Source organism: Ranitomeya variabilis, chromosome 2, assembly GCF_051348905.1.
Source record: "Ranitomeya variabilis isolate aRanVar5 chromosome 2, aRanVar5.hap1, whole genome shotgun sequence".
Classification (NCBI taxonomy): Eukaryota; Metazoa; Chordata; class Amphibia; order Anura; family Dendrobatidae; genus Ranitomeya; species Ranitomeya variabilis.
The window spans coordinates 431,057,246-431,073,505 of NC_135233.1; the positions used below are offsets into that span (position 1 = coordinate 431,057,246).

At 47.1% G+C, this 16,260-nt stretch overlaps 1 protein-coding gene across 8 annotated transcripts in view; it reads right to left on the reverse strand.

Annotated features, from left to right (window-relative positions):
* The window catches only part of LOC143806437 (uncharacterized), an 89,000-nt gene that overhangs the window by 47,914 nt on the left and 24,826 nt on the right, over positions 1-16,260 (reverse strand). For all 8 annotated transcript variants that reach the window (XM_077286984.1, XM_077286987.1, XM_077286985.1 and 5 more), the window contains exon 15: positions 2,623-2,732. In XM_077286984.1, coding sequence (XP_077143099.1) covers positions 2,623-2,732 — 110 coding nt within the window. The remainder of the gene's footprint in view (positions 1-2,622; positions 2,733-16,260) is intronic.

Genomic DNA, 16,260 nt, shown 5'->3' on the forward strand with positions numbered 1-16,260 from the left:
ACTAAGCGACTTTGCAGCGAGAACGACGACGATCCGTGACGTTGCAGCGTCCTGGATAGTGATCTCATTGTGTTTGACACGCAGCAGCGATCTGGATCCCGCTGTGATATCGCTGGTCGGAGCTAGAAGTCCAGAACTTTATTTCATCGCTTGATCACCCGCTGTCATCGCTGGATCGGCGTGTGTGACGCCGATCCAGCGATGTGTTCACTTGTAACCAGGGTAAACATCGGGTTACTAAGTGCAGGGCCGCGCTTAGTAACCCGATATTTACCCTGGTTACCACTGTAAAAGTAAAAAAAAAAAACAGTACATACTCACCTTCTGATGTCTGTCACGTCCCCCGGCGTCCACAGGGTTACGCGCTGCTGCCGAGAACTTCCTGCACTGAATGTGTCAGCGCCGGCAGTAAAGCAGAGCACAGCGGTGACGTCACCGCTGTGCTCTGCTTTACTGCCGGCGCTGACACATTCAGTGCAGGAAACTCTGAGCAGCAGCGCGTAACCCTGTGGATGCCGGGGGACGTGACAGACATCAGAAGGTGAGTATGTAGTGTTTTTTTTTTTACTTTTACAATGGTAACCAGGGTAAATATTGGGTTACTAAGCGTGGCCCTGCACTTAGTAACCCGATGTTTACCCTGGTTACCCGGGTGCTGCAGGGAGACTTCGGCATCGTTGAAGACAGTTTCAACGATGCCGAAGTCGTTCCCCTGATCGTTGGTCGCTGGAGAGAGCTGTCTATGTGACAGCTCCCCAGCGACCTAAACAGTGACGCTGCAGCGATCGGCTCGTTGTCTATATCGCTGCAGCGTCGCTGAGTGTGACGGTACCTTAAGGGCAACATTACAGCAAAGCAGATTAGGCACCAATCAGCCGTGACAAGAGCGTTACCCTGGGCACTGCACACTTTGGGGATCGGCATTCTGCAAAGTGTGTCTATCCAAGGTAGCAAAGCTAAAGATTTACATTTATGGGGTGTGAGGCAGTGACCGGTGTCACAGGTAGGGGTCACTGTTTGTTCTCCCCAGGATGCGCACGGAGGCGTAGTGAGGCCATGAGGGGGTATTGCAGTCGCAGGTGTAGCAGTGATTGCAATGGTGAAGTAGTGACCGATGTCACAGGTAGGGGTCACAGTGTGTTCCGCCCAGGTTGTGCATGGAGGCATATGAAGGCCATAGGAATGCATGGCAGTCACGGGCGTAGCGGTGGCTGCAATGCAGACTAGAAATAATAAAAGTAAGTGTTGGTCTTGGACATGCTAGTGTCCAAGGCAGATGTATGGGAAACCTGCTCTGGGATGTTGTGTTGTGAAACAGACTGCAGGATGGGAGTCGTGCAGTCCGTTTCATTCCAGGCCCGGGTTTTCCATGTGGCTGAAGGCCACAGGTTTCTTTGTTAAAAGTCCTGCAGTAAAGGGTTTGGGTGTGTCAGATGTAATGTTAAAGGGTTTGGGTGTGTCAGATGTAATGTCAGTGTGGGTCTGGTGTTCGGCGAGAGTACAGAGCAGAGGCCCTGCAGAGCGCTGGCTGTGTGTGAAGCAACACAAGCAAGCGGAGCCAAACAGCTAACGCAGCTGAAAGGTCTGGCACCAACAACAGACACAGCAGTGCAGACGCCCACGGCAACCGTTCAAAGTTAGTGCCTGCAAACAGGAGGATATGGTTCTCAGCTGTGATCCAGAGGATATCATGGACTGTGTTATGCTGTGAGTAAGAGACATTAAAACGGTGGTGTAGTTGCCCACGGTAACTGGTCAGAGGAAGACTGGTGTGTTTAGTGACTGCGATCTAAAGGATACCGTGTAGTTTGTAGTGCTGTGAAATGGAGACTAGTATCATATGCACTTGTGTGTGAATTGGTCATTTAATGCCGTGAAGTAACGCATTAAAAGAGTTTTGTGTTTGAACCTTGTGGGTCACTGCCTCTTCACTGCATACGTGTGCTACCGCGGCACTAAAGGGGCTAGATGGCTCAAACGTCTCACTGTAAACAGTCCACGTACTAAAAAGGACCAATGACTAGGAAAAGACCACTTTTTAATTGGTAAAAATTAACCCAACCCCATAAAATGTTTATTTTTTTATATAATAAAAGAGGTTAAAAAAAATAGAAAAAAGGAGTTCGCGCTTTATGTAGATATGCAACTCGAACCACAGAGAATCCTCTGTGAAGGCCTCCATCATGCCCTGCAGCGCCATATTCCCTATCACCCCGTTAGCGTCTCTCGTAAGATCACACGAGGTTTGCAACACAGTGGTCAGACTGGCCATCGGCTCTCCTGAACCAAACGTGACAGCTGCATAGAAACACATGCTTGGGTGGGTAGAGCTGCAAACCAGTCCGCTTGGGTGGGTAGAGCCACCAGCCAGTCTGCTTGGTTGGGTACAGCCGACAGCCAGTCCGAGCATTGCGTTATGATCCTCATCCGAGTTATACGGCCGTGTGACTATTTCCAAACTGTAATAATGGCGTAATAATTCATAATTCATGCAACCAGTAGATAATCTCATGGGTTCCTTGCAAGTATGAACTCATGCTCCATTGGCCATAAAATAAGAAACCCCCCTTCCTTGAATACCATGTAGGGTTGTGCTAACTCGTGGAGGGATCAGGCACTCACCTGCATTTTGGCGGATTCTCTGCTGCCTTTCCTCCGTGCCGTCCTCACTTTCCCCAGTCCTGGAGCTGCGCTCAGCTCTTCCTCCAGTTCCACCTGCCCTGAGTCCATGGCTGGATCGGAGCAGCCAGGAAAGAACCAGTCATCCTCAATCAGTTTTGTGCCACAGGACAGCAGTTTACATCAAAAGCTACACATTCACCTTGTAAGTCCCCAAAATCCCACCTACATCTACTGAAAGAAAACAAACCAAAACTCGTAAAGAGTCAATGTGGCCATAGAGTTCCCAAAACTGAAAACTTTAGGGTTTGTGTTATGAAGTGTTACAACGTGCAAGTAAAAAGGCCTCCGGCAATTTAAAGGGATGTACAAGGGAAGAGATCAATGCAGATGATTATGCAGCCGAGTGAGACATAAAAGCACCGGAGTTTAGTGCGGAAAACAAGTCACAGAAACACGATGCATCAAACCGTGGAATCACTCACTGACAATTTGATTCTTTTGTGACCGATATGTAATTGGATCACGTAACGTCACATATCAGGGGTAAGAGATCGATAATTGTGCACTTGTCACCAGGACATTCCCATCGGTTTTGTCATCTGACACAATGTTCAGGTGATTCAGTGAGAAAATGTTATCATGCAAAGAGGACAGAAAGAAAAGCTACAGTACAGACCAAAAGTTTGGACACACCTTCTCATTTAAAGATTTTTATGTATTTTCATGACTATGAAAATTGTACATTCACACTGAAGGCATCAAAATCTATGAATTAACACATGTGGAATTATATACTTAACAAAAAAGTGAGAACAACTGAAATTATGTCTTATATTCTAGGTTCTTCAAAGTAGCCACCTTTTGCTTTGATGACTGCTTTGCACACTCTTGGCATTCTCTTGATGAGCTTCAAGAGGTAGTCATCGGGAATGGTCTTCCAACAATCTTGAAGGCGTTCCCAGAGATGCTTAGCACTTGTTGGCCCTTTTGCCTTCACTCTGCGGTCCAGCTCACCCCAAACCACCTCGATTGGGTTCAGGTCTGGTGACTGTGGAGGCCAGGTCATCTGGCGTAGCACCCCATCACTCTCCTTCTTGATCAAATAGCCCTTACACAGCCTGGAGGTGTGTTTGGGGTCTTTGTCCTGTTGAAAAATAAATGATGGTCCTACTAAACGCAAACCGGATGGAATAGCATGCTGCTGCAAGATGCTGTGGTAGCCATGCTGGTTCAGTATGCCTTCAATTTTGAATAAATCCCCAACAGTGTCACCAGCAAAGCACCCCCACACCATCACACCTCCTCCTCCATGCTTCACGGTGGGAACCAAGCATGTAGAGTAGAGTCCATCCGTTCACCTTTTCTGCGTCGCACAAAGACACAATGGTTGGAACCAAAGATCTCAAATTTGGACTCATCAGACCAAAGCACAGATTTCCACTGGTCTAATGTCCATTCCTTGTGTTCTTTAGCCCAAACAAGTCTCTTCTGCTGGTTGCCTGTCCTTAGCAGTGGTTTCCTAGCAGCTATTTTATCATGAAGGCCTGCTGCACAAAGTCTCCTCTTAACAGTTGTTGTAGAGATGTGTCTGCTGCTAGAACTCTGTGTGGCATTGACCTGGTCTCTAATGGAGCAGCTGTTAACCCGCGATTTCTGAGGCTGGTGACTTGGATAAACTTATCCTCAGAAGCAGAGGTGACTCTTGGTCTTCCTTTCCTCATGTGAGCCAGTTTCTTTGTAGCGCTTGATGGTTTTTGCAACTGCACTTGGGGGGGACACTTTCTAAGTTTTCCCAATTTTTCGGACTGATTGACCTTCATTTCTAAAAGTAATGATGGCCACTCGTTTTTCTTTACTTCACTGCTTTTTTCTTGCCATAATACAAATTCTAACAGTCTATTCAGTAGGACTATCAGCTGTGTATCCACCAGACTTCTGCACAACACAACTGATGGTCCCAACTCCACTTATAAGGCAAGAAATCCCACTTATTAAACATGACAAGGCACACCTGTGAAGTGAAAACCATTCCCGGTGACTACCTCTTGAAGCTCATCAAGAGAATGCCGAGTGTGCAAAGCAGTCATCAAAGCAAAAGATGGCTACTTTGAAGAACCTAGAATATAAGACAATTTCAGTTGTTTCACACTTTTATGCTAAGTACATAATTCCACATGTGTTAATTCATAGTTTTGATGCCTTCAGTGTTAATGTACAATTTTCATAGTCATGAAAATACAGAAAAATCTTTAAATGAGAAGGTGTGTCCAAACTTTTGGTCTGTACTGTATATATGAAGCAGAAGTGACCAACAGAGTTCAGATAAGGCGACTGCTATAGACAACTGGTCACTGTGTACATACATTACATTACTGATCCCGAGTTACATCCTGTATTATAGCCCAGAGCTGCGCTCACTATTCTGCTGGTGCAGTCACTGTGTACATACATTACATTACATTACTGATCCTGAGTTACATCCTGTATTATCCTCCAGAGCTGCACTCACTATTTTGCTGGTGCACTCACTGTGTACATACATTACATTACTGATCCTGAGTTACATCCTGTATTATACTCCAGAGCTGCGCTCACTATTCTGCTGGTGCAGTCACTGTGTACATACATTACATTACATTACTGATCCTGAGATACATCCTGTATTATACCCCAGAGCTGCACTCACTATTCTGCTGGTGCAGTCACTGTGTACATACATTACATTACTGATCCTGTTTTACCTCCTGTATTATGCTCCAGAGCTGCACTCACTATTCTGCTGGTGCAGTCACTGTGTACATACATTACTGATCCTGAGTTACATTCTGTATTATACTCCAGAGCTGCAGTCACTATTCTGCTGGTGCAGTCACTGTGTACATACATTACATTACTGATCCTGAGTTACATCCTGTATTATACTCCAGAGCTGCACTCACTATTCTGCTGGTGCAGTCACTGTGTACATACATTACTGATCCTGAGTTACATCCTGTATTATACTCCAGAGCTGCATTCACTATTCTGCTGGTGCAGTCACTGTGTACATACATTACTGATCCCGAGTTACATCCTGTATTATACCCCAGAGCTGCGCCCACTATTCTGCTGATGGAGTCATTGGAGGCCCCTTAAATCCACATAAATTGGTTGTGATCAGTTTCTATCATAAATCTGAACTCAGAAGTTTCACTTTTGCTTAAAAAAAAAAGAAGGTAGAATCAGTCCGCAGCTCAATCTCTATAGAAATCCGCACTCAGCTCTGATCCCCGGCCGCCGTCACAGATAATTACATGAGAGCTTCTGGTACTTTTTATTAAGTTAGTTTGCAGCAATACAGGATTGTGCGGGTCACTCGTCTACAGAAAACCATCTTGTAGGTTTAAACGATGTATTAATTATAAAGGAACAGATGACGTCACTGAGGTGCGTGTTATAGGGAGTCTGAAACAAGAAATAACCTTTAAATCGGGGGGAAAATGGGGTTAAAATTCTGCAATAAATCGGGCAGCACGGTGGCTCAGTGGTTAGCACAGCAGCCTTGCAGCGCTGGAGTCCTGGGTTCAAACCCCACCAAGGACATCTGCAAAGAGTTTGTATGTTCTCCCCGTGTTTGCGTGGGTTTCCTCTGGGCACTGCGGTTTCCTCCCACACTCCAAAGACATACTGATAGGGAATTTAGATTGTGAGCCCCAACGGGGACAGCGATGATAATGTGTGCAAACTGTAAAGAGCTGCAGAATATGTTAGCGCTATATAAAAATAAAGATTATTATTATTATTATTATTATTATTATTATTAATTTCCCACCATATTGGAAAGCTGTAATCCCATCTGGGATGTTCCTGGCCTATATAATGGGAGAATTGAGCCCCGCTAATAGAGAGGTGGGTCCCCAGTCACTTGAATAGGGGGTTCCAACAACTGCAGAACATCGCAACTAATGGCATGAGCAGCGAAACATCGAGATCTCAGGTCGCGAAGCCACAAGTTGTCGAATCGCATTAATCATGGCTTTGCTGCAGCATGTCAACGCAACAGCCATATGGGCAAACATAGCGCCACCATAATGTGGGCTCCAGCCCCCCGGGCTAAAGGACGCTCCCACACTGGCCCTCCACACCCAGATACTCCAAATTTAAAAGTTTTATCTGTGAGCAGACTCCCTCTAAAATAGAGTGACATCATCGGTTCCTTGTGACATCATAGGGGACAATCTCCAATATTTACATCCTTTTTTACCCCCCCAAGAGATCCGCAGACCACCCCAGCAGACTGAGCCCAGGCACAGAAAAGGAGGATGGAGTTGGTTAAATCAAAATTGGAGCAAAAAAAATAAATAAATAAATCATAAAACGGGTTATGATGTTAATAAAAAAAAGAAAGAAAAGAAATGGAAACCATAGTGTAAACTAATCGCCGCCAGCGCCGTACTGCTGACTGTTTCCACCGCCAGATAAGTCTCCGGGAGGAACGAGGCAGCAGTACGGCGCCGGCAGTCACAGAGGAACCTGCATGCACAAAACTGATGGGAAACCATGTTCTTGGTGGCTGATCGAATCGCAGAATGAGGTGGAGGAGTGAAGGAAGGGGGCGCTGAGCGTGTCAGCTCGTCCAATGGCGGAAAAGAGAAAAAGAAAACGGAGTCATGCCAGGTGTCCCCAGTGCCAGAAAGCCTAGAAACACCTCAGCCTGGAAGTCCACGTCATCGTCTGCACGGTGTCTATGTTTTGCAGGAAGAGTAAAATCCTGTGCAGATTTCATTGTTCCATGCAATGAGACTGATAATCACCAAGGAAAGAGTAACACTCCCCGTAGTGGACGTTACTGTGACACCGTCCCCCCATTAGACCCCGTAAAGTCCCGACCACCAAGGATTAATTTGTGCGTCGAAATGATTCCAGACGATAAAAGCCAACGCCACTCAGCGACAGATCACATGTAAAGCAGTGTGAACAGATGCAAAAAAAGGATCTCCTCACCCACACAGGGACAGAGGGCTCCATCACTGGATGTGGTGGTAATAATCGGGGGATTGGAAGCAGAGGTGGGGGGCTCGCTCTACCAGGGTGTCTTACCTTTAACCAACCACCAACCTCCATGAATTTGGTTGCTCCAATTCAGAAGCTGAGCAAGAGCCTTAGGCTAAATTCAGACAATGCAGTTTGCGAACGTGCCTTGCTCCATGCCCACCTTCCCTTGCTCAAGGAGGGTCCTGCCATTTGCAAGCATTAGTCTGGTCCATAAACCGCGTGCTGTGATACGATATGTGTGGAAAATAGCCAACACTGGTCTGTATGCAGTTGCACGCATAGACTGAAAATACGCCCGTGTGAACTTAGCCTAATTCTAATACTAAGCTCCAAATCCTCTGCATAGGAAGGCTACAAATCTGGCTGCTTGTAGCCACCACTAGAGGGGGCTTGGTGCATACAGTTCTATCATTACACTCAATGGCTGAACTGTCTGCAGTGAGCGAGAGCGCCTCCCGGTTATTATTCACCTCTAGTCATCAGCAGACAATGTTAGGTTGGAAAAATGCAAAATGGTTTTGAAGGTTGGACAATGACTTTACATATCAGCCATGCTTTCCTTCACAGGCATTTGTAGATGGTTACCTCCTCTCTACAATTACCCGATGGGAAAAAGGAGATTTTTGTTTACTTACCGTAAAATCTTTTTCTCCGAGCCACTCATTGGGGGACACAGGACCATGGGTGTTATGCTGCTGCCACTAGGAGGACACTAAGTAGACAAAAAGATTAACTCCTCCTCTGCAGCATACACCCCTTCACTGGATACAATTTGAACCAGTTCGGTAGTAAAGCAGTAGGAGCATGAACAAAGACAACTATGTCAAAACCAAAGAAGTAACAACAAGCCAAAACAGGCTAACAGGGTGGGTGCTGTGTCCCCCAATGAGTGGCTCGGAGAAAAAGATTTTACGGTAAGTAAACAAAAATCTCCTTTTCTCCTACGCCTCATTGGGGGACACAGGACCATGGGACGTACAAAAGCAGTCCCTGGGAGGGGAGCAATATGCTAAAACCCCATGTACCACTGGCTTACGGCTTAAGGAACTGCCGCTTGCAGAATGCGCCTGCCAAGGGCAGCGTCTGCAGAAGAGATGGAATGAATGTGGTAATGCTTGGTAAAAGTGTGCAAACTGGACCACGTCGCAGCCTTGCAGACCTGCTGTGCTGACGCCTGGTGCCGAATGGCCCACGAGGCGCCCACCGACCGAGTAGAATGAGCCTTGATCCCAGCTGGAATAGGAACACCTTTGACACGATAGGATTCTTGAATGGCTGACCGAATCCATTTTGCCAGAGTGGCCTTTGAAGCAGGAGAACCCCTCCTGGGCCCCTCTGGAAGTATGAACAGGACGTCTGACGTGCGGAAGGGAGCCGTTCTTGAGACGTACCGACGAAGAGCCCTCACCACATCAAGAGTGTGTAGAGCCTTTTCGATGCGATGGACAGGAGCCGGGCAGAACGAAGGTAGAACAATCTCCTCATTGAGGTGGAAAGAGGAGACGACCTTGGGCAAAAAGGTGGGAGAGGTCCTCAATACCGCCTTGTCCGGATGAAAAATGAGAAAGGGAGGGCGGCAGGAGAGCGCAGCCAACTCTGAAACCCTTCTGATGGACGTGACGGCTACTAGGAAGACTACCTTCCAAGAAAGGAAGGTCAAGGAAACGTCCTGTAGCGGTTCGAAGGGAGTCTCCTGAAGAGCTCCGAGAACTAAGTTGAGATCTGTTGTGAATTTGGATTCTGGGCTCCCCCGGTGGCTACTGGTGGAATTGAACTGGTGTCTTCATCTTCTCTGTTCACCTGTTCCCATCAAGATGTGGGAGTCGCTATATAACCTTGCTGCTCTGTTAGTTGCTTGCCGGTCAACAATGTTATCAGAAGCCTCTTTGTGCTTGTTCCTGCTCCTAGACAACTACTAGATAAGTTGGACTCTTGTCCATGTTTGTTTTTGCATTTTTGTTCCAGTTCACAGCTGTAGTTTCGTTACTGTGTCTGGAAAGCTCTAGACAACTACTAGATAAGTTGGACTCTTGTCCATGTTTGTTTTTGCATTTTTGTTCCAGTTCACAGCTGTAGTTTCGTTACTGTGTCTGGAAAGCTCTTGTGAACAGGAATTGCCACTCTGGTGTTATGAGTTAATGCCAGAGTTTTAAAGTAATTTCTGGATGGTGTTTTGATAGGGTTTTCAGCTGACCATGAAAGTGTCCTTTCTGTCTTCTGCTATGTAGTAAGTGGACCTCAAATTTGCTAAACCTATTTTCATACTACGTTTGTTATTTCATCTTAATTCACCGCCAATACATGTGGGGGGCCTCTGTCTCCTTTTGGGGTATTTCTCTAGAGGTGAGCTAGGACTAATATTTTCCTCTGCTAGCATTATTTAGTCCTCCGGCTGGTGCTGGGCATCTAGAATCAACGTAGGCATGCTACCCGGCCACTGCTAGTTGTGCGTTAGGTTTAGTTCATGGTCAGCTCAGTTCCCATCTTCCAAGAGCTAGTTCCTATATATGCTGATGCTATGATCTCTTGCCATTGAGATCATGACAGTTTGACCGGCCCACTAAAGGGTTAAAATCCTTGGCTGAGAAAGGAGAGTAATAAGTAGTCTGCTGAAATTTTTTTATTTTTTTTTTTCTCTCCTTCTAATCTTTGAATGGTTCTCTGTTCACCTGTTTGTAATGGATCTTCAGAGTGTAACTGCAGGTTTGAATAATCTCGCCACGAAGGTACAAAATTTGCAAGATTTTGTTTGTCATGCACCTGTATCTGAGCCGAGAATTCCTTTGCCGGAATTTTTCTCGGGGAATAGATCTGGGTTTCAGAATTTTCGAAATAATTGCAAATTATTTTTGTCCCTGAAATCTCGCTCTGCCGGAGACCCTGCACAGCAGGTCAGGATTGTGATTTCCTTGCTCCGGGGCGACCCTCAAGACTGGGCTTTTTCATTGACACCAGGGGATCCTGCGTTGCTCAATGTGGATGCGTTTTTTCTGGCCTTGGGGTTGCTTTATGACGAACCTCATTTGGAGCTTCAGGCAGAAAAAACTTTGATGTCCCTATCTCAGGGGCAAGATGAAGCGGAAATTTACTGCCAAAGATTCCGTAAATGGTCTGTGCTTACTCAGTGGAATGAGTGCGCCCTGGCGGCGACTTTCAGAGAGGGTCTCTCTGATGCCATTAAGGATGTTATGGTGGGGTTCCCTGTGCCTGCAGGTCTGAATGAGTCCATGACAATGGCTATTCAGATCGATAGGCGTTTGCGGGAGCGCAAACCAGTGCACCATCTGGCGGTGTCTACTGAGAAATCGCCAGAGAGTATGCAGTGTGATAGAATTCTGTCCCGAAGCGAGCGGCAGAATTTTAGACGGAAAAATGGGTTGTGTTTCTATTGTGGTGATTCTACTCATGTTATATCAGCATGCTCTAAGCGCACTAAAAAGCTTGGTAAATCTGTTTCCATTTGCACCTTACCGTCTAAGTTTATTCTATCTGTGACCCTGATTTGCTCTTTGTCATCTATTACCGCGGACGCCTATGTCGACTCTGGCGCCGCTTTGAGTCTTATGGATTGGTCCTTTGCCAAACGCTGTGGGTATGATTTAGAGCCTTTGGAGACTCCTATTCCTCTGAAGGGGATTGACTCCACCCCATTGGCTAATAATAAACCACAATACTGGACACAAGTAACTATGCGTATTAATCCGGATCACCAGGAGATTATTCGCTTTCTGGTGCTGTATAATCTACATGATGATTTGGTGCTAGGATGGCCTTGGCTGCAATCTCACAACCCAGTCCTCGACTGGAGAGCTATGTCTGTGTTGAGCTGGGGATGTAAGGGGGCTCATGGGGATGTACCTGTGGTTTCCATTTCATCATCTATTCCCTCTGAAATTCCTGAGTTCCTGTCTGACTATCGTGACGTTTTTGAAGAATCCAAGCTTGGTTCGTTACCTCCGCACCGAGAGTGCCATTGTGCCATAGATTTAATCCCGGGTAGTAAATACCCAAAGGGTCGTTTATTTAATCTGTCTGTGCCTGAACATGCTGCTATGCGAGAATATATAAAGGAGTCCTTGGAAAAGGGACATATTCGTCCATCGTCATCTCCCTTAGGAGCCGGTTTTTTCTTTGTGTCAAAAAAAGACGGCTCTTTGAGACCATGTATTGATTATCGGCTTTTGAATAAAATTACTGTTAAATATCAATACCCATTGCCGTTGCTGACTGATTTGTTTGCTCGCATAAAGGGGGCCAAGTGGTTCTCTAAGATTGACCTTCGTGGGGCGTATAATTTGGTGCGAATCAGGCAGGGGGATGAGTGGAAAACCGCATTTAATACGCCCGAGGGCCACTTTGAGTATTTAGTGATGCCTTTTGGTCTTTCAAATGCTCCGTCAGTTTTCCAGTCCTTTATGCATGATATTTTTCGCGATTATTTGGATAAATTTATGATTGTGTATCTGGATGATATTCTGATTTTTTCGGATGACTGGGACTCTCATGTCCAGCAAGTCAGGAGGGTTTTTCAGGTTTTGCGGTCTAATTCTTTGTGTGTGAAGGGTTCTAAGTGTGTTTTTGGGGTACAGAGGATTTCCTTTTTGGGATATATTTTTTCCCCCTCTTCCATTGAAATGGATCCTGTCAAGGTTCAAGCTATTTGTGATTGGACGCAGCCCTCTTCTCTTAAGAGTCTTCAGAAATTTTTGGGCTTTGCTAACTTTTATCGTCGATTTATTGCTGGTTTTTCGGATATTGCTAAGCCATTGACCGATTTGACTAAGAAGGGTGCTGATGTTGCTGATTGGTCCCCTGATGCTGTGGAGGCCTTTCGGGAGCTTAAGCGCCATTTTTCCTCTGCCCCTGTGTTGCGTCAGCCTGATGTTGCTCTACCTTTTCAGGTTGAGGTCGACGCTTCTGAGATCGGAGCTGGGGCAGTGTTGTCGCAGAAAAGTTCTGACTGCTCCGTGATGAGGCCTTGTGCCTTCTTTTCCCGTAAATTTTCGCCCGCTGAGCGGAATTATGATGTTGGGAATCGGGAGCTTTTGGCCATGAAGTGGGCTTTTGAGGAGTGGCGCCATTGGCTTGAGGGGGCCAGACATCAGGTGGTGGTATTGACTGACCACAAAAATTTGATTTATCTTGAGACCGCCAGGCGCCTGAATCCTAGACAGGCGCGCTGGTCATTATTTTTCTCTCGGTTTAATTTTGTGGTGTCATACCTACCGGGTTCTAAGAATGTTAAGGCGGATGCCCTTTCTAGGAGTTTTGAGCCTGACTCGCCTGGTAACTCTGAGCCCACAGGTATCCTTAAGGATGGAGTGGTATTGTCAGCCGTTTCTCCAGACCTGCGGCGGGCCTTGCAGGAGTTTCAGGCGGATAGACCTGATCGTTGCCCACCTGATAAACTGTTTGTTCCTGATGATTGGACCAGTAGAGTCATCTCTGAGGTTCATTCTTCTGCGTTGGCAGGTCATCCTGGCATTTTTGGTACCAGGGATTTGGTGGCAAGGTCCTTCTGGTGGCCTTCCCTGTCACGAGATGTGCGAGGCTTTGTGCAGTCTTGTGACGTTTGTGCTCGGGCCAAGCCTTGTTGTTCTCGGGCTAGTGGATTGTTGTTGCCCTTGCCTATTCCTAAGAGGCCTTGGACGCACATCTCGATGGATTTTATTTCAGATCTGCCTGTTTCTCAGAAGATGTCTGTCATCTGGGTGGTGTGTGACCGTTTCTCTAAGATGGTCCATTTGGTTCCTCTGCCCAAGTTGCCTTCTTCTTCCGAGTTGGTTCCTCTGTTTTTTCAAAATGTTGTTCGTTTGCATGGTATTCCTGAGAATATCGTTTCTGACAGAGGGACCCAATTCGTGTCTAGATTTTGGCGGGCATTCTGTGCTAGGATGGGCATAGATTTATCTTTTTCGTCCGCTTTCCATCCTCAGACGAATGGCCAGACCGAGCGGATTAATCAGACCCTGGAGACATATCTGAGGTGTTTTGTGTCTGCTGACCAGGATGATTGGGTTGCTTTTTTGCCATTGGCGGAGTTCGCTCTCAATAATCGGGCCAGCTCTGCCACTTTGGTGTTCCCGTTTTTCTGTAATTCGGGGTTTCATCCTCGATTTTCCTCTGGTCAGGTGGAATCTTCGGATTGTCCTGGAGTGGATGCTGTGGTGGAGAGATTGCATCAGATCTGGGGGCAGGTGGTGGACAATTTGAGGTTGTCCCAGGAGAAGACTCAGCTTTTTGCCAACCGCCACCGTCGTGTTGGTCCTCGGCTTTGTGTTGGGGATTTGGTGTGGTTGTCTTCTCGTTTTGTCCCTATGAGGGTCTCTTCTCCTAAGTTTAAGCCTCGGTTCATTGGCCCGTATAAGATATTGGAGATTCTTAACCCTGTTTCCTTCCGTTTGGACCTCCCTGCATCCTTTTCTATTCATAACGTTTTTCATCGGTCATTATTGCGCAGGTATGAGGTACCGGTTGTGCCTTCCGTTGAGCCTCCTGCTCCGGTGTTGGTTGAGGGTGAGTTGGAGTACGTTGTGGAGAAAATCTTAGACTCTCGTGTTTCCAGACGGAGACTCCAGTATCTGGTCAAGTGGAAGGGATACGGCCAGGAGGATAATTCTTGGGTGAATGCATCTGATGTTCATGCCTCTGATCTGGTTCGTGCCTTTCATAGGGCCCATCCTGATCGCCCTGGTGGTTCTGGTGAGGGTTCGGTGCCCCCTCCTTGAGGGGGGGTACTGTTGTGAATTTGGATTCTGGGCTCCCCCGGTGGCTACTGGTGGAATTGAACTGGTGTCTTCATCTTCTCTGTTCACCTGTTCCCATCAAGATGTGGGAGTCGCTATATAACCTTGCTGCTCTGTTAGTTGCTTGCCGGTCAACAATGTTATCAGAAGCCTCTTTGTGCTTGTTCCTGCTCCTAGACAACTACTAGATAAGTTGGACTCTTGTCCATGTTTGTTTTTGCATTTTTGTTCCAGTTCACAGCTGTAGTTTCGTTACTGTGTCTGGAAAGCTCTAGACAACTACTAGATAAGTTGGACTCTTGTCCATGTTTGTTTTTGCATTTTTGTTCCAGTTCACAGCTGTAGTTTCGTTACTGTGTCTGGAAAGCTCTTGTGAACAGGAATTGCCACTCTGGTGTTATGAGTTAATGCCAGAGTTTTAAAGTAATTTCTGGATGGTGTTTTGATAGGGTTTTCAGCTGACCATGAAAGTGTCCTTTCTGTCTTCTGCTATGTAGTAAGTGGACCTCAAATTTGCTAAACCTATTTTCATACTACGTTTGTTATTTCATCTTAATTCACCGCCAATACATGTGGGGGGCCTCTGTCTCCTTTTGGGGTATTTCTCTAGAGGTGAGCTAGGACTAATATTTTCCTCTGCTAGCATTATTTAGTCCTCCGGCTGGTGCTGGGCATCTAGAATCAACGTAGGCATGCTACCCGGCCACTGCTAGTTGTGCGTTAGGTTTAGTTCATGGTCAGCTCAGTTCCCATCTTCCAAGAGCTAGTTCCTATATATGCTGATGCTATGATCTCTTGCCATTGAGATCATGACAGAGATCCCACGGATCCAAAGGTGACTTGTAGGGAGGCGCCACACGGGAAACTCCCTGGAAGAAAGTTTTCACCGGCAACCTATTGGCAATCTTCCGCTGGAAAAGGACCGACAATGCCGAAACCTGACCCTTTAGGGAGCTAAGGGCAAGTCCCGACTCTAGTCCGGATTGAAGAAACTCCAGTATGGAAGGAATAGAAAATACTAGAGGAGATCGTCCCTGTGCATCGCACCATGAGAAAAAAATTCACCAGGTACGGTGGTAACTACGCATGGAAACAGGTTTCCTAGCTCTGATCATGGTGGAGGACACCGTGGGAGAAAAACCCGCTTGGCCTAGAATCCAGGACTCAACGGCCAAGCCGTCAAAGACAGGGCCCTTGAGTTCTGGTGGTAAATCGGGCCCTGTGAAAGGAGATCCACGCGATCTGGAAGACGCCAGGGGACGTCGGCCACCAACTGAACCAGTTCGGCGTACCATGCCCGACGCGGCCAGTCTGGTGCGACGAGAATCACTGGTACCCCCTCTGCCCTGATCTTTTTGATGACCCTCGGTAGTAGGGGAAGAGGAGGAAAAATGTACGGGAGGCGGAATTGACGCCAAGGTAGGACCAGGGCGTCTACTCCGAGGGCCCATGGGTCGAGGGACCGAGCAAGGAACTGAGGGACCTTGTTGTTCATCCTGGAAGCCATGAGATCCACATCCGGGGTCCCCCAGCGATGGCAAATCTGCTGGAAGACCTCCGGGTGGAGGGACCACTCTCCGGAGGCGATGCCCTGGCGGCTGAGGAAGTCCGCCGCCCAATTTTCCACACCTGGAATGTGGATCGCCGAAATGGGCGAATGGTTCGATTCCGCCCAATGGAGGATGTGAGACACCTCGAGCATGGCCGTCTTGCTGCGAGTTCCGCCCTGACGGTTGATATATGCCACGGCCGTGGCGTTGTCGGACTGTATTCTGACTGGATGACCTGCCAGAAGTCGGTGAAAGTGAAACAATGCTAGCCTGATAGCTCGAATCTCGAGGATATTGATGGCGAGGCG